This window comes from Sceloporus undulatus, chromosome 3 (assembly GCF_019175285.1).
Source record: "Sceloporus undulatus isolate JIND9_A2432 ecotype Alabama chromosome 3, SceUnd_v1.1, whole genome shotgun sequence".
Taxonomy (NCBI): Eukaryota; Metazoa; Chordata; class Lepidosauria; order Squamata; family Phrynosomatidae; genus Sceloporus; species Sceloporus undulatus.
Genome location: NC_056524.1, coordinates 27,894,924 through 27,919,137, shown reverse-complemented (window position 1 = coordinate 27,919,137; position 24,214 = coordinate 27,894,924). Strand labels below are relative to the sequence as shown.

The 24,214-nt window shown below is 40.1% G+C and overlaps 1 protein-coding gene across 3 annotated transcripts in view; it reads left to right on the top strand.

The window, feature by feature from the left end:
- The first annotated feature begins 8,695 nt into the window (after nt 1-8,695).
- The window catches only part of CRYL1 (crystallin lambda 1), a 48,147-nt gene continuing 32,628 nt past the window's right edge, over nt 8,696-24,214 (top strand). For 2 of the 3 annotated variants that reach the window (XR_006102769.1, XM_042456513.1), the window contains exons 1-3: nt 8,696-8,842; nt 15,956-16,063; nt 23,138-23,264. Coding sequence is in view for 2 of the 3 variants with exons in the window: in XM_042456513.1 (XP_042312447.1) it covers nt 8,805-8,842; nt 15,956-16,063; nt 23,138-23,264 (273 nt within the window). In the remaining variant the exon portion in view is untranslated. The remainder of the gene's footprint in view (nt 8,843-15,955; nt 16,064-23,137; nt 23,265-24,214) is intronic. The other variant, XM_042456514.1, reaches the window with a different exon arrangement.

Below are 24,214 nucleotides of genomic sequence, written 5' to 3'. Positions count from 1 at the left end.
AATCTGAGCATGCGCAGTGTTGCCTAGTAAATCTGAGCATGCGCAGTGTTGCCTAGTGAAGGCACTGGCCTTTCCTGGTTAATGGCGATTAAGGCACTCCGCTCTTCATAGCGCTGCTATTTAACTGCTCCGACTGCCTCCTGTTGCACACTGGGACTTGAAGTTTAAGGGAGGGGCGTTTAGAATTCTCAGCCAGAGGGCTCTTAGGCCTCACTGAACTACAAGTCCCGAAATGCAACGGGAGGCAGCCAGAGCAGTCAAAGTGGAATAGCAGCACTCTCTCCTTTTCCAGGACATAGCCTCCATTTTAATTTTTTAATTTTATAATTAATTTTTTTTATTTCAAGGATTTATTTTACATCTTTCTCCCAAAATGGGATTTATACATTTTATATATTTATATATTTAATTGGTATATTAATTAAACGTTTTAAGATAAATAAATAAAAAAAATTGTCCTGGGATTTATTAAGTTAAATAAATTATTAATTATAATTAATAGTAATCATATTAATTTTAAAATATTATTAATTAATAACTAATAATATTTATTATTAATTTACTATTGATTATAATAATAAAAATAATAAAACCATACACATTAAAACAATTAAAATTTAATTGATATATTATATACGTCCTGAGGGTGGGTTGTTGTTTTAATGCATATAGTTTTTGTTTTAAGTGCTTTTAACTTTTTAATTGTATTATATTTTTATAAACACTTGATCTCTTATTTTCTGAGAGTTTAATTCCATTTTAATTGTCACTTTTGTACGTTTTGTAAATTTTCTAACTGCCAGTTTTTAGACTGTAAACTACTTTTGGGGGGGATCCCAATTTGGGCAGAAAAGTGGGATACAAATTAAAATAATAATAATAATAATAATAATAATTTATTTGGAAGAATGTATTGTATGTGAGTATTTTAATGATTTTATACTATTGTATTTTAACTGTTGTTTTGTGTGTGTTTTGCATTTTAACATACACATAACAACAACAAACCCTGACTCAAGCCTTGAGGTGAAGTGGGAAAGAAATAAAAAATATTGTTTATTATTATTATTATTATTATTACAAATCACCCTTCTGTCCAGGAGGAATTCTACAATGTCCTCCATTTTGAACATGACTGAGAAGCATGAAGTTACATTTATATCACTGTCCTACATGTGACATCACCTTGATCTCTAAAGACTTCTCTGTCAAAGAGTGCTGGTGCCTCCTTTTCACACTCATGAGGGGCACTGAGCATTAATGTGAAAATAAACCACACAGAAAGTGAACAAAATCGGCCATTTTTTTTTACTTTCGGGAGAATCCCAAAAGAAAAAAGCAGCTGATTTTGTCTAGTTTCTGTCTGGTTTGTTTTTGCGTTAATGCTCAATGTTCACAAAGTCATGTAAAAACGACCCCGCTTTTGCTGGTTTTTCCCCACTTTGTGTATGCGTTAATACACACAACGTCATGTGAAAATGATCCCACTTTTGCAGGATTTCCCCGTTTTAAATCCCGTTTCTGCATGGGAAAAACCCTGTGTGATAAACTCCTTAGAATCCTAGAGTTGGAAGAGACCGCAAAGGCCATCCAGTCCAACCTCATTCTGCCATGCAGGAACTCACAATCAAAGCATCCCCGGCAGATGGCCATCCAGGCTCTGTTTGGAGACCTCCAAAGGAGGAGACCCCATCACACTCTGTTGTGTGCCTTCGGGTCATTTCAAGGACTTTGCAGTTGTTGTTGTGTGCCTTTGTCAACTCATTTTCGACTTCATGATTTTAGAGCTTTAGAAACTTGTTTGGGATGAGAGTGAATGGTGTGGGTTCTCCTCGAATGGTTTAGTGAGCCACTGAGGTTGCAGTGTAGCTTTATGCTACTAGCTATTGCAGTAAATTGTTAACTTCTGCTAAGTGCAGTCCTCTTGTACAACTAGATAGATGAGTGCAGGTTAATCTGATGCTTATATTCCTTCATGTTGTATGACTGGAAAGGAGTTGTAATGGGGTAATCTGTTTGGAAACTACAACAATTTTTTGACTGTGTGAGAGGTAAGAAGGAATGATAGGAATACGATATGTTGCTTAGAATTACAGATTTCTGTTTAGGAACTTTGAAGTAAGAGTCTCTCTTTGATATCCTGCCTAAACCACTTCTGTTCTCATAATCACAAATTAATCCGCCCTTACTGAAAGCAGTTTTTTGAACATCTGTCAATCAAATCATTATAATAGAGTTTTGTAACTGATTAAATATTCTTGAGTGATATTAAGCAACCAAGAGAAGTAATCACTAAGTTACATATTAAATTAATATTTAAACAGATGTAGACTACTGTTTCATTTTTAGCCACACTGTGGAGGAACAGTTACTTTTTTTTAACCTACTGATTTTCTTTAAACGGCTTGTTTCTTTTCTTTATTATTTACTTCCCATTCTGGTTTGTTTCCACATTCTTTCTTAAAACAAGCAGTTTCTTCTCACCCTTCATCCAAACTTTTATTGGGCTTTGATTCTTTTTATAGTTAAAAAGTCATTACCAGCAGAAGCCAATAGCAGGATGAGCATGGTACCTTCTACCCGCTGGAAAAGCAGCTTTTAAACAAGCCAAAAACAGACTTTTCAGGTTTAATTCAGAAAACAAAGTGTCCACGATTGAACTAGTTGATATATTATAGTTATAGGATTATCAGATTCTCAGTAAAAAGAAGCTATCTCTGGGAAAGTGAAATTAAATTACAATTTAATTATTTTCTTTTTTTTTTGTTGTTGTTCCATGACTAGACTGTGGAGCTGACATACTGGAGGAGGGAAGATTGTGCAGGGAAGAGAGTTGACTGTCAGGTTCAGAATACACTGCAGAAATAATCCAGTTTGAGACCACTTTAATTGCTCTGGCTCAGTGCTAGGGAATCCTCAGTAAACAACCCTGCTTGACTCACTCAACCCAACTGGTATGAGTCCTTTTTTAAGTGGGAGATTCTGGTCACTGATTTCTACATGACCCCACAGATAATTTTTCCTGAATTAAAATTTAAGTTTTACTTCTACTTTAAACTTCTTTATTAAGAGCCCAATCTCCATCCCAGGTTGCTCTGAGTTCATGTAATTGCTTACTAACTGGAAAAAGGCATGTCCTAAGGATTTAATCATGCAGAAACGAAAGTCTAAAAATCAGGCACCTCTTCTATATCTCTACATGGACAATGATTTAGCACTCCAGCCATTCCTACTTGAAGGTGATGAAGACAAATTACTTGACTGCAATGGAAGATGATTGAAAGGAAAGCTAAGGGGCCATTCAAACTACCTTCTGAACTGAATTGTAACTCGGATTAAAAGTCGGAAGTTCCCATTGGCACCGTTTTAAACACATCAGAATTAGAGTCTTTCACACTCGATCCAGGGCAAATCCCCCTTGGAGCGGTTTTTCCAAAAGTGGATTATTTCCTGTGTCTTTTAGGAAAACCCGTTTCTTCCCTGCTGCCAGGAAATGTGAACTTGGCCCTGGTCATGATCAGGTCACGTTCAGGGGAAGGAGGGCAAAGGGCAGAACATGCCTCCCCTCTTCCAAGCAGCCTTTTCTCTCTCTCTTTCTTTTGTAAATTTATTTTTGACAGATTGTGCAAATTCTTGTTCTACAGGCTGATACATATTGATAGATGTGTCTGCTTGTGCTATGTTTCCCTTTCATTTGCTTGCTGCTGGCACAGCACCTCACTTTGCAAGTGGCATTTAAAAAAAATTATGTGTGTGTGAGTGTGTGTGTGTGTGTGTGACAGAATATGTGAATGCTTGTGTTTCCGTTTAAATTTGGCAAATTGATACAATGTGTGAATGCTCTTGCTACCTATGTGTATGTGTATGTAAAGCATTCTGGGGTGGCAATCGGAAGGAAAGCAAAGAAAGAAGATGCAGAGATGGCATTCTGAGGTGAGGTATTATTATGATTATCATTGTGACAGGAAGAGGCTGGCATGGGGGGGGAGGCAAGGGCTTCGGAGGTGGCATTGGGCTGGAAGGGAAGGGAAGGGAAGAGGTTCCAAAGAGGAGGAAATGCTGGGCTGGAAGCGAAGGGGAAGCTAGAGGCTGGCATTCAGAGGGAAGGCTGTGGAAACCCATGACTTTGGGGGAGTCACACTCTCTCAGCCTCAGGGGAAAAGCAATGGCAAATCTCCTCAGAAGCAATCTTGCCAAGAAAATCCCAGGATGGGGTCGTTTTAGGGTTGCCATGATCTGTAATGGCCCAAATACACACAACACACACACACACACACACCCCTGGAGGTTTTTAAATTTGATAGAATATGTGCATACTGCTGCCAGTTTTTTTTTTAAAAGGAGGGGGAAAGCACCCATTCGCTTGGTCAATGGCTGTAAGATATGTCACCTTTGACGAAAGCAGAAGTGAATTTGATTGACAACAAAGGAAGCTCCATTTTAAACTAGTACCGCAAATGTGAACTTCAGAGGGGCAAATTGCTTCGATCGAGGTAAAGAGTAGTGAGAACTTCTTTCCGAGCAGATTCGGTATGGGGGCAACCGGATCTGCCCAGTTCTATCCAGAGCAAATGAGCGAGTGGGAATGGGGCCTAAAAGAGTGAATCCATCTTGCAGGGATATACTACATGTGTTCCCTTTGTTGCAGCTAGGAATGTTTAATTATTTAATTACCTTTATTTCTTATGGCACACTGGTTGTCTTTATTGTGGAGCACACTTTGTGAATGACTGGTATATGATAATGCCAAATGTTAAAAGGAAATGTCCATGAGACAAGATGCATTCAGGGATTAAAGATTATTATATATACTAGGAAAATGTACTGTTTAATTTTTATTGTTTGTATCATAAGCACATGCAACTTTTATTTTGAAGAAAGCTTAACTGAAAAAGTCAAAAAGGGTTAACTGAAAAAGTTATCTGAAAGAGCTTCTCAGAACTGTTGAAATACAACAGTGCACCCCCAAAAATCAAAACATAAAAAAACCCCCAATTGTTTAATATCTCCTTTAAGTGCAGCCCTTTTCTGACAATGTGGATAAGTAGAAAAAGAAAGCCACAACTATTACGCTTCATGGCACATAAGGCAGTGAGTGATCCGTAGCAGTCTTGTTAATGGGCATCTGTCTCAGCTATCAGGGTAAATATTTGTATACGATATCCTCAGGTGTCCCTTTCTCCTTCATCTCTATCAGTGGATGAAAGTGCAAGATTGGTTTGTATACTCTCCCTTGCTACCCAAACACACTTTTCCTGAACAATCACTAGATCAACAGGCGTTTGCTCCCAGACAGAGAAGAACCAGCCTAACTTCACTGTTATACATTGTCGAACTCATCTGCAGGAAAATTACAGTCCCATCCAAAAGTTAGTCCCATGGAGTTATTTTGGGTTTAAGTTGGTAAATTAATATTTTGAATTCAGTAGCATATGTAGGATTAACTTTCATCTTAGGGTTTGTTATCAATATGACTAATCCTTTTATGCTACTATTTAGATTAACCCCCACCCAACCCCCAAAAACGATAGCAGGGCAGGATATAGTTGGCTCTCTATATTTGTGGCTTTGACTTTTGTGGAGCTGATTATTTGCGGTTTTTATTAATATCTTCTCTCCAGGAATTTGTTACTTTTTAAGTGCCCCAGGAGTCTCTGTAATCTTTAGAATCCTTCTTAAAAAATAACACACAAGGATAGTGGGAATTACAGATCAATAATCTCGACAAGAAAAATAGTGATTTCATGCTGCCCAGACTAAAGATGTATTTTGTTTGGCAAAAGAACATGGTATAGGTTGAAAGCAATTTTAAGTTTCTCTGTATTGTCGTAAGATTAACCAGTTTTATTGTTTGTTTGAAGGAACATTTTTAAAAACAATTTTTAAAAAGTTGTCCATATGTCTGACCTGAAAATTAAAATTGGGCAGCTCGGTAATAATGCTGACAATGTGGGATGAAGCGTGGATTGAACGAAGATGAAATTGGATTGTTTTTCATCTATGGAGCCAAGTGCTTACTTTAATAAATGAAAACTAAGTACTTTGTTACTCGGTGGTTCTCACACTATATATGAATAATGACACAACTTGCATCTTTCACATACGGCACTCCCATTTTACAAGCGTTGTCAGCACCCCACCTCCCATGACAGCTATGATTGCCTCCTTTCCTGGCTCTTCCACCGTCTGTCATTATTTCTCCTGAAAGCAGTCTTGAAGCTTGTAACTCCATAAAATAAACTTGGGAAACCTTGAACCTTGACTCTTGATCATTCTGGTTGCTATTACTGATAAGGTGTGGGTGGTAGGATTTAAGGATTTGTCTTGTCTGAAATCAGGTTGTGACCCCTTTTATCCAGAAGTATCAGATAGTCAACAACTCTTCAAAGGTATCGGTTATAAGTAATTTCCCATCATTGCTACCTGAAATCCTGAAACTGAACCCAGTAACATCTGTACCAAGATTACCGCTGATATTTATTTATTTATTTAGGCATTTATATCCTGCCCTTCAGCCCTAATGGCTCTCAGGGCGGCTTACAATTATTGTTTTTAATCAGACAGTTCCCTGCCCCCAGGCTTACAATCTAAAAGACATGAAACAAAAGGAAAAGGGAATGGTGGAGGGAAAGGGGATGAGGTCCAGTGGTTCTTCTCTCCCTCTGAGGCCTGGACCAAGGCAGATGGATTGGAGGGAGGGCTCTCATATGCAGTAGTTTACTGGTTTAACTAATGTGGAAGTGTTCTCATTATTCATAATGGGAAAAATATTTGTAATGGTAAAATGTATAATTCATTCCATCCTAACCCTGTTCTCATTTGGCAGCACATTCATGACTTATCTACATGGAGTAATGAGCAAGAACTGAAACTGGATTTTTTGAGGGACCTATTCCTTTCTCATTCTTCATAAATTTTGGATTATGGTTTAGCAGTCTTTTACTAACAAATTAAATATTAGGAAGAGCTAATGGGAGGAACATTCGGCTTTAGTTAAGATATTAAAAGAGTTTAAATATCAATCAAAACTCAATTTGGAGCAATTGTTCCTTTTAAAATCCTCTTGGCTGACATTTGAAAATATGGATGTTTATCTCAGTCAACACAAATCTGGTACATGGTCTGATCTTTTCCAAATTTCCTCGCTCACTTAAATGGTAGGTTGTGGTAAGTACACCACAATCTACTTGGTGTTACAGAAATTGGAAGTTCCTTTCATACAAATATTTTTCTGAAGGAGGAAAACAAAGATCCTGGCAATCTTTCCTATTGGGGAAATTACCATGGCAGTAATGCTGAAAATGGAATTTATCACACGAAGGAGACTGGGAGTTTATCCCATGAATATCCTGGAAAAATCCAGTAATTACACGTAACGATTTCACACGACATTGCACAAAACCTGCCATTGAAGTAGTCACAAAGAAGCATTAATGCGCATCTTTTTACTTTCGGGATTTCAGCAACAATGCATTTCTGATATCACTTTATTTGCGCAATTGCGTGTGATCATCATTCGTGCAATTACTTGCCATTTCCGCTTCATTTGCGGGATGCTTTAAATGCGCTTTAATCTCTCTTTAATGCTGAAATCAGCCCCAGTGTGATAAACTCCAACTTGAGATCCATCTTGCTGTAATCATCTGAGCACTGAACTACGACTTCTGAGACCAGCATTCATATCCCTGGTTGGCCATGGAAACCCACTGGGTGACCTTAAGCAAGTGACACTCTCTCAGCCTCAGAGATTGGCAGTGCCACAACCCCCCTCTGAAGAAACTTGCCATGAAAACCCCTAGGGTCACCATAGGTAAAAAATGAAGGCACACAACAACCAGAACAATAGAACTAAGACTGTCTTTAATGAAAACTTTGGACCAGAGTTGTAGCATAAGACTTGGTCTGCATCCGCATTGCAGAAAGAATCCAGTTTGTAGACCACTTTAGCTGCTCTGGCTCAGTGCTAGGGAATCCTGGGAATTGTAGTTTGTCTTGGCACCACAGCTCTCTCTGTGACAGAGAAGTCTCAATGTCTCACAAAACTACAGTTCCCAGGATTCCCTAGGGCATTGAGCCAGGGCAGTTAAGGCGGTTTCAAACTGGATCATTTCTGCAGTATGGTTTTGCTAGGGAATCTTAGGAACTGTGGTTTTGTGAGACATTCAGCCTTCTCTGTCAGAGAGAGAGAGAGCTCTGGTGCCACAGCAAACTACACTTCCCAGGATTCCCTAGCACTGAGCCAGGGCAGTTAAAGCGGTCTCAAACTGGATCATTTCTGCAGTGTGGTTTGGGAAACCTCCCTCTCCTTTAACTGCCATGGCTCCACACCTTTGTTTTGATGCCACAACAGATTACACCTCCCAGAAATTCTTGAACCATGGCAGTTAAAGCGGTCTCAAACCGGGTTGTTTGTGTAGTGTGGATACTGAAGGGAATGTGACTGAGGGGTCTCCCTCAACAAATTATTATCTTATAACCCACACAAAGGGTTAGTGGCCCCCTAAACTGTGCTCTTTAAGAGGCTTTTGGACTCCAGCTCCCAGAATCCCTCACTATTGGCCAACGTGGCTGAGGCTTCTGGGAGCTGAAGTCCAAAATCCCCTTAAAGAGCACAGTTGGGGGACCACAAGAGGACAGCCGTTGAGGGGATCCTGGGAGCCAATAGGAGCTGCCCTTGCTTCCCCAGGAGCCAATGGGAGCGGCCGTAACATCTCTGGAGGTGGGGGTGGGGAGCCAGCGCTTCCTATAAGGAGGTTCCCTGGAGGAGAGTTCTCCTTCGGGTCCTGCACCTGGCATCTGGCAAGATGGAGCCTCTGCAGCCACGGGTGGCCATTGTGGGCAGGTAAAGCCCTGGAGGAGGAGGGGGCTTAATGCCACTGGGGCTGGGATAAGCATCCAGGGGGCATCAGATAGCTGCAAAGGAGGACAAGGCACCTCAAAATGGAGGACATCCCAGGATTATGTATGTTATTCTGGGATGTCCTCTATTTTGAGGTGTTCACTGTGACAAGGCACCTCAAAATAGAGGATATTCCAGGATATTATATATATATATATATTTATATAAAACATCCTGGAATGTCCTCCATTTTGAGGTGCCTTGTCCTCCTTTGCAGTTATTAGGTCCCCCCTGGAATGCTTATCACTGCTTTTCTATATGTATGTATGTATGTAGGGACATTTGCAAAATAAAAGGTTAAAAACACTCCTGTAAGCAGAAATCCATGCTTCTCTGTCATGACCAAGATGGAGGACGTTTTGGGGCAGAAGGTGGAAATGGAGGACTTGTCCTGGAAAAGGAGGATTCCTGATCATCCCAGAGGAGGGAAACTAAAAATCATGGACTCTGGATGCTAGGCATGTAGAGTATAGTTCTCCTTTTTGTGCCTAAGCCACAACCACACACAATTTGTTGACATTGGCACTGGCTGCTATTGCTGGGAGGTGTGGAGGCAAATGAGTAACTTTCCATGGTGTCGATAGAACCATTTACCTAAACTGTTTTTAATTATTTTGTAAAGTTTAATCTGTATAAATGACCTCCTCAGCATTGGAAGCAGAACACGGATTGGATATTCTCGAGGCACTAAAAGTAACAGGTTAAAAAAATAAATCAGTCAACATCCGTTCCCATTTAAAAGAAGATACTGGGGAAAAATACTATCATATCTTATTAACCATCTTTTTGGGTATGCTTAATAAATTACAGCACAATTGTAGTTTGTCAAGCTGTCTTAATACGTAGATTGCGTATTCCAAAAGCTCAATGTAACAGGTTAAAAAACAGGTTAAAGCATCCTTTCCCATTTAAAAAAAACCCATATCTTAATAGGCCATCTGTTTGGAGAAGTTTAATTACAGCACAATTGGTTTTGTCAAGCTATAATACACTGTAGTCTTGTGTGTCTTTTGACTTTTGAAGGAATAGCTTGGTTTCATGCATTCAAATAAAGTATAATTGTGTGCTCATTCTATATCTATTTTCTTTTATGTAAGTTGGTTGTGACTACTGATTAAAGTAAGAGTAAATTCATAGCTGCTGCTGTGTAAATGATTGCAGGGATAACATTACTTCAAAAGGTATCTTGCCTAGGCTTCTGTTTTACTAGATAAGTTTTTTAAAGTGCTGTCATGTATTTCTTACTGGATATTTCAGCCTTGATCCAGCAAAGTCTTCCAACAGAGTGGCATGAACATATGTTCACAACGGCTTCCCACTCTTTTGAGCTTAGAGGTGTGAATTGTTAGGAGCATGTGTCTTTCACGTTGTCATGTGATGCTTGACTAAGGGTTAGGGGCTGCACTCAGGTTACGCATCACTCACCAGTGGTATGTGGATGGTAAGGTCAAGCTTTGCCCCTAATGGGAACACCAACTGGCAAAGAGTTTACTTTTCAGCAACCTTTACACTTCAGCTGGCACAGAACAAAGGTCAATCAGCAGTTGATTCTGTGCGGGAGTTGTGTTGTTAAACCAGCAAGAATTCTGCACTGGCTTCTGAATTGTTTGTACCATATGTGATTAAGCATATGTAACTGTAAATTCATGGACTTTTTGTCAACTAAGGTCCAAAACACATTGCAGAAATAATCCAGTTTGAGACCACTTTAAGTGCCCTGGCTCAATGCTAGGAATGTTAGAAATGTGGTTTTGTGTGACATTTAGCCTTCTCTGCCAGAGAGCTTCGTGCCACAATAAACTGCAGTTCCCAGGATCCTCTAGCACTCAATCAGGGCAGTTAAAGTGGTCTCAAACTGGATTCTTTCTGCAGTGAGTTTTGGACCTGTGTCACTAAAAGTATGCTTTATTTTGAATATACCTTGGAATACAACAGACGTTGTTGTGTATCATTGTGTATTGTTAGTAGCCTGCAACGTGGAATTGCTCCAGCACAATTACTAACCTGAAGTGCACTCTTAAGAGAACAAGTAATAAACAATTAAAAAATTACAACACTTGAGTAATACTTTTATTGTAGTGCTGTTCTTTCAAGTCAGCTCCACCTTATGCCAAGGTTTTATTGGCAAGATCAGAGATTTGCCATGCCTTTCTGTATGCCTGAGAGTGTGTGATTCGCCCAAGGAAAGTGGGTTTCCATGGTTGGAGGGAAATGAAGCCTCAAAATGCAGTGTTCTTTTTAATGTGTTAGAAAACTGGGGTAGACTCCATCCTGAACAGCTAAGTATAATCTGCTATCCTCAGGAAAATGAATGATAGCTGCATTGTTGCACAAGAAAAACCAAAATTTACACAAAAAGTGTGACAGCTTTTCTCCCCAAGGATTAGGAATAAACAAACCAAAGCCAGACTGTTAATTTTGTGAATATAAAATTCCAATCCTTATTAAAATTTAGTAAAGTCAGCATTCACATATGCATTTAAAGCAAAGAATTTGCATATTTCCAAAGATCAGTGTATGATGATAACTTTGTACACTCTAGATTTAATTTTATGGGAATAATATTTACAATAGACTGCATTGTGAATTTTTTTTCTAAAGCCTAATGCAACTTAAGCATTTTTTGAGACGTTACAGCATGGCTTCATATAGTCCTAAGTCATGCTCAAGAAAAGCTGATATGTGCTTAACTGGTTCATGTATTATGACTGCAGGTATCTAAATTCTGCCTGGGTGTTAACATTACTGTACTGATAATGTATCTTGTTTTCCTAGTTCTAGAATGCTTGTGTTTATAATGTCGTACATTTTCCAGCTTACTCAGCAATTTGTGAAATGTACTTCCAGTTTTTGTTCCACAGCTGTCTTCTATCTGCCTGATAATTTTCTTTCAAAATGTTTCTTTCTGAGTCTCTTTGTCAGAGGTCCGGGATGTGACACTGTCCACGTGATTTTGCAAAGAGGCTATCAGATAACAAACACTTAATGGTTTCCTGAGGCTACTAGTACTGTACTTGTATACTAGTAGAAGCTGAGATCTGCAAAATCTGTAGGTCTAAAAGAGATTAATCTTCTGTTATTTTACTTGATTACGGTGAACATCTGTTAACAAGTCAGTGTTGATTCTGTCCAAGTAATTTTATTTCCTGGCTGCCCTATGCCATCATGTTTTACACATACACACACATGCATACACCAGTCTTTAAAATGTCCTGCGGCACTTTCAGACATCAATTCTTGACTTCTATTTTTTCATACATGTTGGGGCTTCCTGGACCAGGTTGCTTCATTGTACAGTTAGCCCTCCTTATCCATGGATTCTTTATCCACAGATTCAAGAACCCATGGCTTGAAAATGTTCAAAAAAAGTATAAATTCCAAATATCAAATCTTGATTTTCCATTTTATAAAAGGGACACCATTTTGCTATGCCATTATATTTAATGGGACTTGAGCATCCACAGATTTTGTTATCCACGGTGGATCCTGAAACCAAACCCCAGGGAATAACAAGGGCCCACTGTACTGCATAACAGACTGACCATGACATATGGAAATCTAACATGGGCAACTGTAGCCCTACGGAGGTAGAACTCAAAAATATAGCTGTGTTAGTCTGTAGAATCAGTATTTAGAGAGATCCTGTAGTACCTTTGAGGCTAACTAAAGAGAGAAGTTGGCAGTATGAACTTTCATAGACTTAAGTTAACATCCTCAGATGCATCTGGTGGCCCTTCAGGTGTAGCTGGACATTGGGTAGGCCAGAGTTGCCCACCCTTGGTTTACTTTAGACTGGGATTATCTTGAGATCCTTAAAAAGTAGCCTTTTTGCCTTGGCCCAAAGAAGCACACACTTACTGCAGGACAGCTAAGGGCAAAAGTACATATGATGTTAAACTCATTACTTGAACTTGAATGATTCTTTTTTTAAAAGTCAATTCAAGTTGCTGGAAAGTGCGTTCAAGAAGGAGGAAGGGAAACTAACTCTTTCTTTCTGTGGCACAATTCAGACTCTTAGAATCTTGGAATTGCAGCTGTCCAATCTTTATCTGTAAATGGATTTTCCTTCCTTTCTAAAGAAGGATAAAATAAGGAGTGGAGAAATATGGGTGGGTGTGTTTGCTGAAACTGAAAAATGGAGGCAGAGCAATTAAATAGTTAAAGACTTGTATGGAAACACCCCTGGTGAAAATCAACACCCACTAGTCAGTGAAGATCTGTTTGGCATGGGAGGCAATCCACTTGGTATCCTCCCCTTTCCACTACAGTATCGTTTAATTCTAATGAGCCTGTATTAGGCCTTTTGCAGTTTTGATTGGGGTCAGTAGAGCATGCTAGTCAGTTTTTAAAAGCTGCAAGGAACTCAGTGTACCTTTTTCTCTCACGTATAGCTTACCCTTCGGACTTTTCCTTTCTTTAAATATTAACTTGCGAAATTGGAAAGAGCTGCTTACGTTTGATCAAGTAAAAATCTCTTTCATTCATATTTTCATACATTCCATTCAGAGTTCATCTTGCCTTGTGTTGCAAGGATGAATTATATGTATTGTATAGCTGCATACAAGTAGGTACATATAGCTACTTGTTAAGCTACACAGACAGACAGACAGACAGACAGACACACACACACAATATTGTATATGTATTGCAAGGATGAATTAAGGTTTGCAATTTGCCATAGAGATTTCCAGAGATTGTATGTTAGGACAGGAAATTAAAACAGTTTTTGTGCACTAGCAACATTTGTTGACCTACTTGCCAGGTTGCTGGAACTGGTTGTTGTATAGTTTTCTGTTTTCTTAAAGAAAGTACACAGTTCTTGTTTCACTTTCTTTTGAAATTAATGGAAATTTTGTGCTTTTGGCTTTTGCTGCTTTATAGTTGTATATTGTATTATAGCTTATCTTTTAGACATAGCTATTTTGTGACAAAAAATGGGAAAATGTATACATCTTTGACTACATCGGTGAATACATTTCACTTTATTTACAGTGTTTGCTAGATAAAAAATATTTAAGACTATGTAATTTTTTGTACTTTTGAAAGACTTCTAAACAATTTCTCCACTAAAAAACGTTAATAGCCTGTTTTGTTTTTGATGACACATACTTACATTTAAATTAAGTACAGGCATTTGTACAGACTGTCTGGCTACAGAATGGCATAATGTTGAGCTAATATTCTGTCACATCTGATCTTTGGTGAGTGTTATAATCTATAGTGATAACTACACCCTTCAATAACCACTGACTTGATTTAGATTCATCTTGTCTCTCTTCAGACCTTTTTTCCCAGCCTTCCAGTCATATAAATAAATAAATAATAAATAAAAAATTATTTATATTTTCCCGCCTCTCCCGGGTGGATCGAGGTGGGATTACAACCTTGTATAAAATACAAATACAAGCGCAACAATAAAATACATAAGGAATTAACAATTAAAAACAAGATATCAAAAAGCATCTGTGGGATAAAGATATTCCAATCCTATTCAAAGAGGTGGATCTATGTATCTTATACAAAATTGGATGGGTATGCTCGCCGGACCAATGTGGCTGCAAAGCTACTGTGCTCAGAGTAATTTGCAATTCAAGTATATTTTCTTTGAAAAAGAAGGATGGACAGATAGACAAACCGACAGACCGAGAATGCAACTACCCCGTATTTCATAGGATCAAGTCATATATGTAATCCAAAAATATACACAACAAATAAATACCTGCTGAAGGCCTGAGTCTTTGATCTAAAGTACTGTTGTATGTCTTCAAGTCGTCTCTGATTTATGATGACCCTAAAACTACCCTATTACAGAGGCTTCTTGGCAAAATTTGTTCAGTGCAGGGTTGCCTTTGCTTTCCTCTGAGGCCTGAGGGAGTGTGATTTGCCCAGCGTTACCCAATGGGTTTCCATGGCTGAGCAGCGGTTTGAACCCTAGCTTCCAGTCATACATAGCCCAATGCTCAACCTCTATACCATGCTGACTCTTGATCTGAAGTCTAAACTTTGGAATATATATAAAAGATCTAAAGTATATTTATATAACATGTTTGTTCTCTAACACCCTATTTTAACTTACCTGACATTGATTAATATGCACCAGAAGTGTGTAAAAGCCAGTAAGTTTCATCATGCCTTAAATGTCTACCCAGTTTAAGGAATAGCAGCACAGCTGACTTACACAACTGTCAAAAGATGATAAGTTTCCCTATGCCTCAAACAAATATCCAGTCCAAGGAAGAACAGTTAGGGTGATTTGAATGTGTTAAGCCATATTGCATTAAAGTTGAATGTACCCTAAATTGACCTGGTAGAAATAATGACTAATTCCTTCACTACAAATATGGCTTAGACTTTGCTCATATAATACACGACTGGAAATTCTGTAAGTGCACTGGAGAATTGGACTCATGCTCTCTTAAAGGATACTAATATATACAGCTGAATCTTTGTATATCCGTATCACACTTGGTCATATGAATGATCAACATTGCATGAAGGAGCCAGCCTCCTGTCACCCACAAATGTACAAGATTTCTAACCAGAAATGCCCTGTGAATACTAGAATTCAAAAACTTTAGGCAAGAGAATAGTTTTATGGTTCTTTGGGAAAAACCCATATAACCCAGTGTTTCCACTCTGCTTAATATGTTAACTCTTGATTGGCTCCATCAACTGGAAATTCAATATATGTTTTGAAAGATCTAGAGTAAGAAATGCATGGAACATCTAAGATGTTCTAGGGTATGAACCAAGTAATGATGACTAATCAGAAAAGCCTAGCTATAGCTGTGTTAGTCTGTAAAATCAGACTTAAGTCTATGAAAGCTCATGCTACCAATTTCTTTCTTTTAGTTAGTCTCAAAGGTGCTATAAGGTCACATACAGAAATTATATAGTTTATATGGCCAAGTGCCTATGTTCAGATTGTTGCCTTTAAATAAAAGTTCAAATAGAAAAGACTGATACTAATTTTTATTACTTGTTCCTTTTGACTACTATTGATACCAGTAATGAATTACACATATCAACTGTCTTTCCTTTTAATTTTCTCATTAGTGGAATCATCGGATGCAGCTGGGCCATGGTTTTTGCCTCAGGTGGATTCCAAGTCAAACTTTATGATATTGTGCAAGAGCAGGTTACAAAAGCCTTGGAAAAAATTAGGTAAGCCATCTGCCTCCCTTGTAGTATAGAGAAGCTATTATAACAATCCATTTATTGTGCAATTGTTTTGTTTAGCTTCTAACTGTAAACAAGATGAATAAGGAATGAGTATGGATTCAGATTATCTACTAACAATGGGAGAAATGTTATGGGAGCAAAGACAGAGTGGTGGTATGGAATCTACAAACCCTACTCCCTAGTTTCCCCCTGTTTCAGTCATGCCCCATTTAGCCTCCTGAAACAGTAGCTGAGGGGAATGTCATGAAAATTGATGAGGTCTTGGGCTGGTTCCCCTGAATATGAGGACAGATTAAGACTGCCAGTCTCAACAGGAGGAGGTAGGACTTCCCATCAGCCCTACACAAAGGAACTCTACCCTTCCCAGAAGGCTCTTGGCTTCATCTCTGCCTCTGAGGGAAAGCAGGAGGTAGGGCTTCCCATCAGCTCTACACAAAGGAACTCTACCCTTCCCAGAAGGCTCTTGGCTCCATCTATGGCTTTGAGGGAAAGCAGGAGGTAGGGCTTCCCATCAGCCCTACACAAAGAAACTCTATCCTTCCCAGAAGGCTCTTGGCTTCATCTCACTCTCCTGCTGGTCCCGGAATTCTCCACAGGAAGAAGGACAAGTATAACCTGTGCTCCCTGGAAGAACTTCCTGCTTGCATCGGACTCCTACCCAGAAGGCCTGAGCTGGTTATATTATTATTGTTTTTGTCATTATTGTTATTGTTGTTGTTGCTGACCTTTAATTGTAAAGCCAGCTTCACCTCTTTCTTTTCTCTGCGAACCCCATCCTTCCCATGGCTCGCCACATTTCTCCTAACCTGATCCCCATTCGACCTCTCCCAGTCTCCCTGCTTCCCTTCCTCTGTTCCCTCTGGAACTGTCGCTCTGCTGCCCCTAAAGCAGCAGCAATTCATGACCTTTTCCTCTTCAAATCCCTTAATCTCCTTGCTCTCACAGAAACCTGGCTCCCAGCCCATGATACTGCAACCTCCGCTGCCCTTTCTTTTGACGGTCTCTCCTTCACGCACACAAGCCGTCCTGAGGGTTGAGGAGGAAGGGTTGGTATCTTGCTATCTAACTCCTGCCAGTATCAAGTTCTTTCTTTTCCCCCCAGCTATCATTTCTCTTCCTTTGAGCTTCATCCTATTAGACTCTTTTCTCCTCTACAGCTCCGGGTTGCAGTCATCTATCGCCCTCCTGGTTCTGCTATCCAGTTCCTATCTGACTTTGAATCATGGCTGACATTCTTCCTTTCAGATTCAGTCCCCACTTTGATCCTAGGTGACTTTAATATCCACGTTGACGATTCCAATAACCCTACAACATCTCGCTTTAACTCTCTGCTAGCTTCTTTTGGCCTCCAACCACACTCCAACTCTTCAACTCATTCTCTTGGTCACTGTCTTGACCTAGTTCTTGCTGCAAACTGCGCCATTTCTGACTACCTGGCACTTGACTTTCCACTATCTGACCATCATTTAATCTCCTTTGCTCTCACTTATACTCCTCCTCCTTGCCATACTATTCAATGTCTTTTTCGTGATCTTCAATCTGTCGACTCTAACCATCTTGGTCTGACGCTGGATTCATCTCTCTCTTCCCTAAATCTCAGGGATTCTGCTGATTCAGCAATGTCTTTATTTAACTCCACTCTTTCCTCGACTCTTGACCATCTTGCCCTTGTCTCTGTACGCACTTCTTCCTCCAAGACTAGACCTCAGCCCTGGCTTACCCCCAACATTAAGTTTCTCCGGTCCTGCTCTAGAGCGGCCGAACGTCTTTGGAGAAAGTCCAAAGAGTGGGCTCATTTTATCCATTTCAAATTTGTTCTTTCGTCCTACTCACACGCCCTCTCTATGGCAAAACAGAATTATTACAAATCATTGATCTCTTCCAATGAGAGGTGCCCACAGCGTTTGTTCTCCACCTTCAACACTTTGCTTAAACCTCCCTCTCCTCCTGTCTCTTCATCTTTCTCTCCTAATGACTTTGCTAACTATTTCATCTCTAAGATTACCACCATTCGCTCTGAGATAGTCCCTCCTGATTCTTCTTCTGCTCTTAATCTTCTATCGCCTTCGCCTAACAAATTTTCTGTCTTTCCTCCTGCCTCTTTGGATGAACTCTCTACACTTCTGAACTCTTCCAAACCTGCTACCTGTCCTCTTGATCCTATTCCTACTCGTCTTCTAATCTCTATAGCTCCCTCCTTTCTACCCTCGCTTCTCCATATCTTCAATCTCTCTCTCTCTACAGGCTCCTTCCCATCGGACTTCAAACATGCTCTCATTTCCCCAATTCTGAAAAAACCTTCTCTTGACCCCTCCTCTTTGTCTAGCTATCGTCCGATTTCTCTTCTCCCCTTTCTTTCTAAGGTTTTGGAACGGGTTGTTTATTCGCGCTGTCTTAAGTTTCTTGAAACCAACTCCATCCTTGATCCCTTTCAGTCTGGTTTCCGCCCAAGGCATTCCACAGAGACAGCCCTCGCTAAGATCTCGAATGACCTTTTACAGGCCAAGGCTAATGGCCTTTACTCTGTTCTCATTCTTCTCGATTTGTCTGCAGCCTTTGACACTGTTGATCACTGTCTCCTAATTGACATACTCTCTGACCTTGGGTTCTCAGACTCTGTTCTCAACTGGTTTAGATCTTACTTGTCTGGCAGATCTTTTGCAGTAGTTGCAAGGGGTCAGACTTCTTCTCCTGTTCCCTTATCTGTTGGAGTTCCCCAGGGCTCAGTTCTGGGTTCCCTTCTGTTTTCTCTCTACACACTGTCCTTAGGAAAACTCATCAGCTCTTTTGGTTTTTCCTACCATCTGTATGCCGATGACACCCAGCTGTATCTTTCTGCCCCTGACCTTTCTCCAAGGCTTGAACAGCAAGTCTCGTCTTGCCTTACAGCTGTCTCACAGTGGATGCGCCATCGGCGTATGAAGCTCAACATGTCCAAGACGGAGCTTCTTGTCTTTCCTCCTAAGCCCAACCTTCAACACTCCTTTTCTGTCTCTGTGGACAACATTTCCATTCAACCAGTCCAGCAAGCCCGCAGTCTTGGCTTTATCTTTGACTCTTCTCTGTCGTGTATCCCTCAGATCCAGACCACAGCCAAGGCTTGTAGATTCTTTTTGTACAATATTGCCAAAATCCGACCATATCTCTCCGCCTCTACTGCCAAGATCCTGGTCCATGCCCTAGTGATCTCACGACTTGATTACTGTAATGTCCTCCTGGCTGGGCTTCCTCTTTCTCACCTCCGTCCTTTAATCTCTGTCCAGCATTCAGCTGCACGCATTATCACTTCCACCCACCGCTCTGACCACATCTCTCCTGTGTTGGCATCCCTTCACTGGCTCCCTCTCCCTTTCCGCATTCAGTATAAGCTCCTGCTGTCGACATTCAAAGCCCTCCATGGACTGGCCCCTCCTTACTTATCAGACCTTCTTTCTCCTCACCTTCCCACCAGGGCCCTCCGTTCTGGTAGTCAAGGGTTCCTGTCCCAGCTCAGGATTTCCTCTGCCCCAGCCCGGATTCGCCCCTTTTCACTTGCTGCCCCTCACTCCTGGAACCTTCTTCCTCCACAAGCAAGAGCCATCACTTCTTTAACCAGCTTCAAAACGGAGTTGAAAACCATCCTGTTCCGAGAAGCCTTCCCAGGCATCGCATAATTGTCGCTTACTATCTGATGTTCTGTTGTTGACTGTTTATCGATCCATTTCCTGTATTGCTATGTACTGTATATGTATTATCCTACTTGTGAGTATGTATTTTCCCTGGATAATGATTAACCTTCCATTTTGAAGCCAAGCCCTCCCTTCAGTCCATCTGCCTTGGTCCAGGCCTCGGAGGTTGAGAGGAACTGCTGGACCTCTTACCCTTTCTCATCACCACTCCCTTCTCCTTCTGTGTCATGTCTTTTTAGATTGTAAGCCTGAGGGCAGGGAACCATCTAACTAAAAAGATTGCATGTACAGCGCTGTGTAAATTTACAGCGCTTCATAAATAAAGGTTAATAATAATAATAATGTAGGAGGTTCATATGCACTGATGATCATTGATGAGAAGTGAGTTACACTTTGCAAACGCATATGAAAGCAGTTGTCATGAAGATTGCAATTACTACGTGAACAGCAAAGTTGTTTGAATTTACATTTAGATTTGCTGTGATACAAATTCTGTGATTCGCTTTCAGATTTTAATTCCTAGATACCTGAGTTTTCAGGACTAATTATCCTTCATACCTGTTTTAGTTTAGCCAAGATTATAATCAGATGCCTTCTGGTATGAATTAACATGGAAGCTAAGAACTACAAGGTAAGGTTTAAATACCCTGAAAGCACAAGATCTCATCTGATCTTAGAAACTAGATAGGTTCAGCCATTGTTAGTAGTTGGGTGGGAGCCCGACCACTAGGGAATACTAGATGCTGTAGACTATTTATCAGGGAAGGTGATTGCAAACCATCTATGTCTTCATTCCTCCTTCTTCATAAGTCCACTTTTCATATATTTTCCCTGTACAAGTTGAATAAGCCAGTTGATAAAATGAAACTTTGCCTGACCCCCTTGCCAATTGTGAACCGTTCTCTTTCTCCGTATTCTGTTCAAACTGTGGCCTCTTGTCCTAAGTACAGATTTCTCATCAGGACTATCAAATGTAGTGTCACTCCCATGTCTCTTAAGAGTGTTCCATAGCTTTTCGTGATCTATGCAGTCAAAGGCTTTGCTATAGACCAGTGATGGAGAACCTTTTAGAGAGTGAGTGCCCCAGTTCAGTTGCGGCAGGACTTCTGGAGGAGAGGCTCCCAGAGGCTGGACTTCCAGAGGGCAGAACTTCCAGGGGCAGGACTTTCCAGCAACAGAATGTTTGACTATACAATCTGCCCCAGTAAAACAAGTTTTATAAAGCAAGGTTCTTCTAGTCAACATTTATTTCTTTGTTTAAAACATTTATAACTCCCTTCTTTAGCCAGAAAAGCTCTCAGAACACCTTATCAACCAAAAATGAGGACAGACAGTAGCTGGAATTGGTAGTTCTGTGAGGCACCAGCATTCTTTGGCAAAGAAGGTGGAAGTAAAACTACAAATCCCAGGACTTCATAGGATGGAACTACAGCACTTAAAAGTGGTGTCAAACTGCATTATTTCTACAATCTAGTAGATGATTAAAAGGAGCCAGCATATAGTGCGATTTGAGCATTGAATGACTTTGGAGACCAGGGTTCCTATCCCAGCTTGGCCATCGAAACCCACTAGGTCACACACTCTCAGCCTCAGAGGATGACAATGGAAATTCTCCTCTGAGGAAGCTTGCCAAGAAAATACTATGATAAGGTCACCAGATATGACTTGAAGGCACACAACACACGCACTCACCCAAGTCTGGGAGGGGAGGGACTTCCACCCAGAAGGGTTGGGCTTCTGGCTGGAAGGGGCAGGGCTTCTGCCCAGAAGGGCCGCACACCACCCCTCCTTGTTGTAGGAGAACCAGGCTGCACCAAGAAGCCAGTCTTGGCCGTGCACGCCTCCCCACTCTGCCTTGCTGTGGTCACCGCGTGCCCTCTGACACAGCTTTACATGCCAGAGATGGCACATTTGCACAGGTTCGTCAACATGGCTGTAGACTATAAAACACATGCTGGTTTTCTTTTGGAATTCCTTAGTGTGCTCCATTAGCCATCATATGTTTGCATTGTGGTCCCTAGTATCCTCCTCCTTGCACCTCTGTAATTTATTTCCCCATATACGATTGGAGCTTGTGGCCCAAAACAGACGGGCCAAAAGCACTGCTTTTAGGCTGCATTGGGGGCATGGCATTTAGACATTGCATGCCCTGAATGCAGTCAGAAGTCGTGCTGACACCATACCAGCAAGAAGAACTGGGCCAAAAAGGAGTGGGTATAATCCTCTTCTTTTGGCGGCCTGGTTCAGGACTGCAGTTCAGGTGTGATCGGGGTCAGTGTAGTCCTGGCGCTGTCCTTTTGCCCTGACTGTTTCCAGCTTAAGTTGCAGAATTGAAGCATAATTTTGCTTGTTTGGGAAATTAATGCTATGATCCTGTTGTTGCTGCAGTCTTTCTGTCTCTTTTTTTGTGGATGGGGGTGTATATTGAGTATTTCCAGTCTGTTGGCCATCATTTTGTTTTCTGTATTTATTGGCACATTTTAGTTAATACAAGAGTTGATACTGTCTGTGTGGATTACAGCAGTTCAATTGGAATATCATCTGTTCTTGGTGATCCCCCCCCCCCCAGTATTTTTATTGCAGCCTCCACTGCACCTTCTAGAATTTGGGGTCCATGTTTTGTATGACTCTTCATTCCATGTGTCATTCATTTTTTCATCTTTTATATATATTTGCAGAGGTTTGGGGAAAACCTTCAGGGATATGGTAGTCATTAAGGCTTCTGGGAATTTAGTGTTAGGACTTTTGCAATTTGCAGTTTCTTATTTTTGCAAAGATTTACTGAATCTGACACCAATTCATTTTTCCAGTCTTGCTCTGTGTTAAAGACACTGGCATTAGAATCATAGAATCATAGAATCGTAGAGTTGGAAGAGACCACTAGGGCCATCCAGTCCATTGTCTTTCTTCAATACACTGGAGTAAGAAGTTCCATTTGTATTTGTTGATGGCTGCTAACAGGCTTGCTAATCTAGCTGGAACAGTGATATACAGATGGATATGTGTGGATGAGATTTTTAAATTTGAGAATTTACACTTTGCATCATGTCAGAACATGGTACTAAAAATACCCAATACAGTAGAGTGCATCTTACTTGATTAGGTTCCCATAATATAGTGCAGTGATTCCCAAACTTTGTTCCTCCAGGTGTTTTAGACTTCAACTCCCAGAAGCCCCAGCCACCTTGGCTAATAGTCAGGAATTCTGGGAGCTGAAGTCCAAAACATCTGGGGGACCAAAATTTGGGCATCACTGATAGTGTATGCAAAAGGAATTCAAGAGAGGTGAAATGTACTATGCTATGGAACTGTTGCATGTGACTAACACCATTAAGTTCTAGTAATGCATATAGCTAACAATTCCACTGTTGTTTTTTGTCTTAACTAGCAAACAAATGAAAGAATTAGAAAAGACAGGAATGCTGAAAGGTTCACTGAAAGCTGACCAACAACTTTCTCTCATTACTGGTTGTACGGATTTAAAAGAAGCAATAGAGGGCGCCATTCACATTCAGGTGAGGACATGTATGTTCGTTTTAGGAGTGAGTAGAGAAATTTCCTTTGATTGTATTTCAGTGCACATTGTATATCTGAACATTTGGACCTTTAAATCCATACCTTTCTGAAATGTGTGATGCAGTTCACAAAATTGCAGACATTTGAAAAAAGTGCATAAACAAAAAATACATCTTTTCAATGAAAAAAGTTAGCATTTTCAGTAAGAAAAATCATGTGGAAAAATGGGTACATTTGAAAAAGACTGTGTGTATTTTAAAACACATAAAAGATTATGTGTTATTTCAAAATATCCACATGAATACATGAACTTTTTCACACACAGCTGAGAAAGGCACAAAATCACAATTTAATTTGGAAACAGAACTGAACAAATTTAACTATGGAAAATAGGAATTCTAAGTGAAATCATATGTGACAGCTTTGCCCATCCCTAGTTTATTGTAAATGCCCAAAGGTACCTGTATAGGCAGTTTTATGGATCAACAACTACTGAGGTTTATTGATGCTGTAAACATGTTTTCCATTATTTATTTATTTAAAGAGGTCTTGCTGTTAATCAAATTGAAAACATTCACTTTTTGTTAACAGTTAGGACAAGCAAACCTCACTCTTAAAATGAAATAATAAATCCTTCCATTCCAGCAATATTGGACCAGCACCTAATAAAACAATATTGGTCTAGAACACAATAAAACAAAAGGAAGAGGTAAAATCCCATCTAACCTTGTACAATTTCTTTGATAGTTTATGAGCCAAAATAATTTATTTAAATCAAGTATGCCATCTTTCTTTATGCCGGCAACACTGTTTGAATTAACAGTTCATAGTTCAACAATCTGTTAAAGGGCATTCTATTTGTGAGGAAGACTTATTAATTAAATAAACTGGATTTCTTAAAGGGTGGGAGGAGTTCTGTTACAGTTGGTCTAGTTCAGTTAACTGGTAA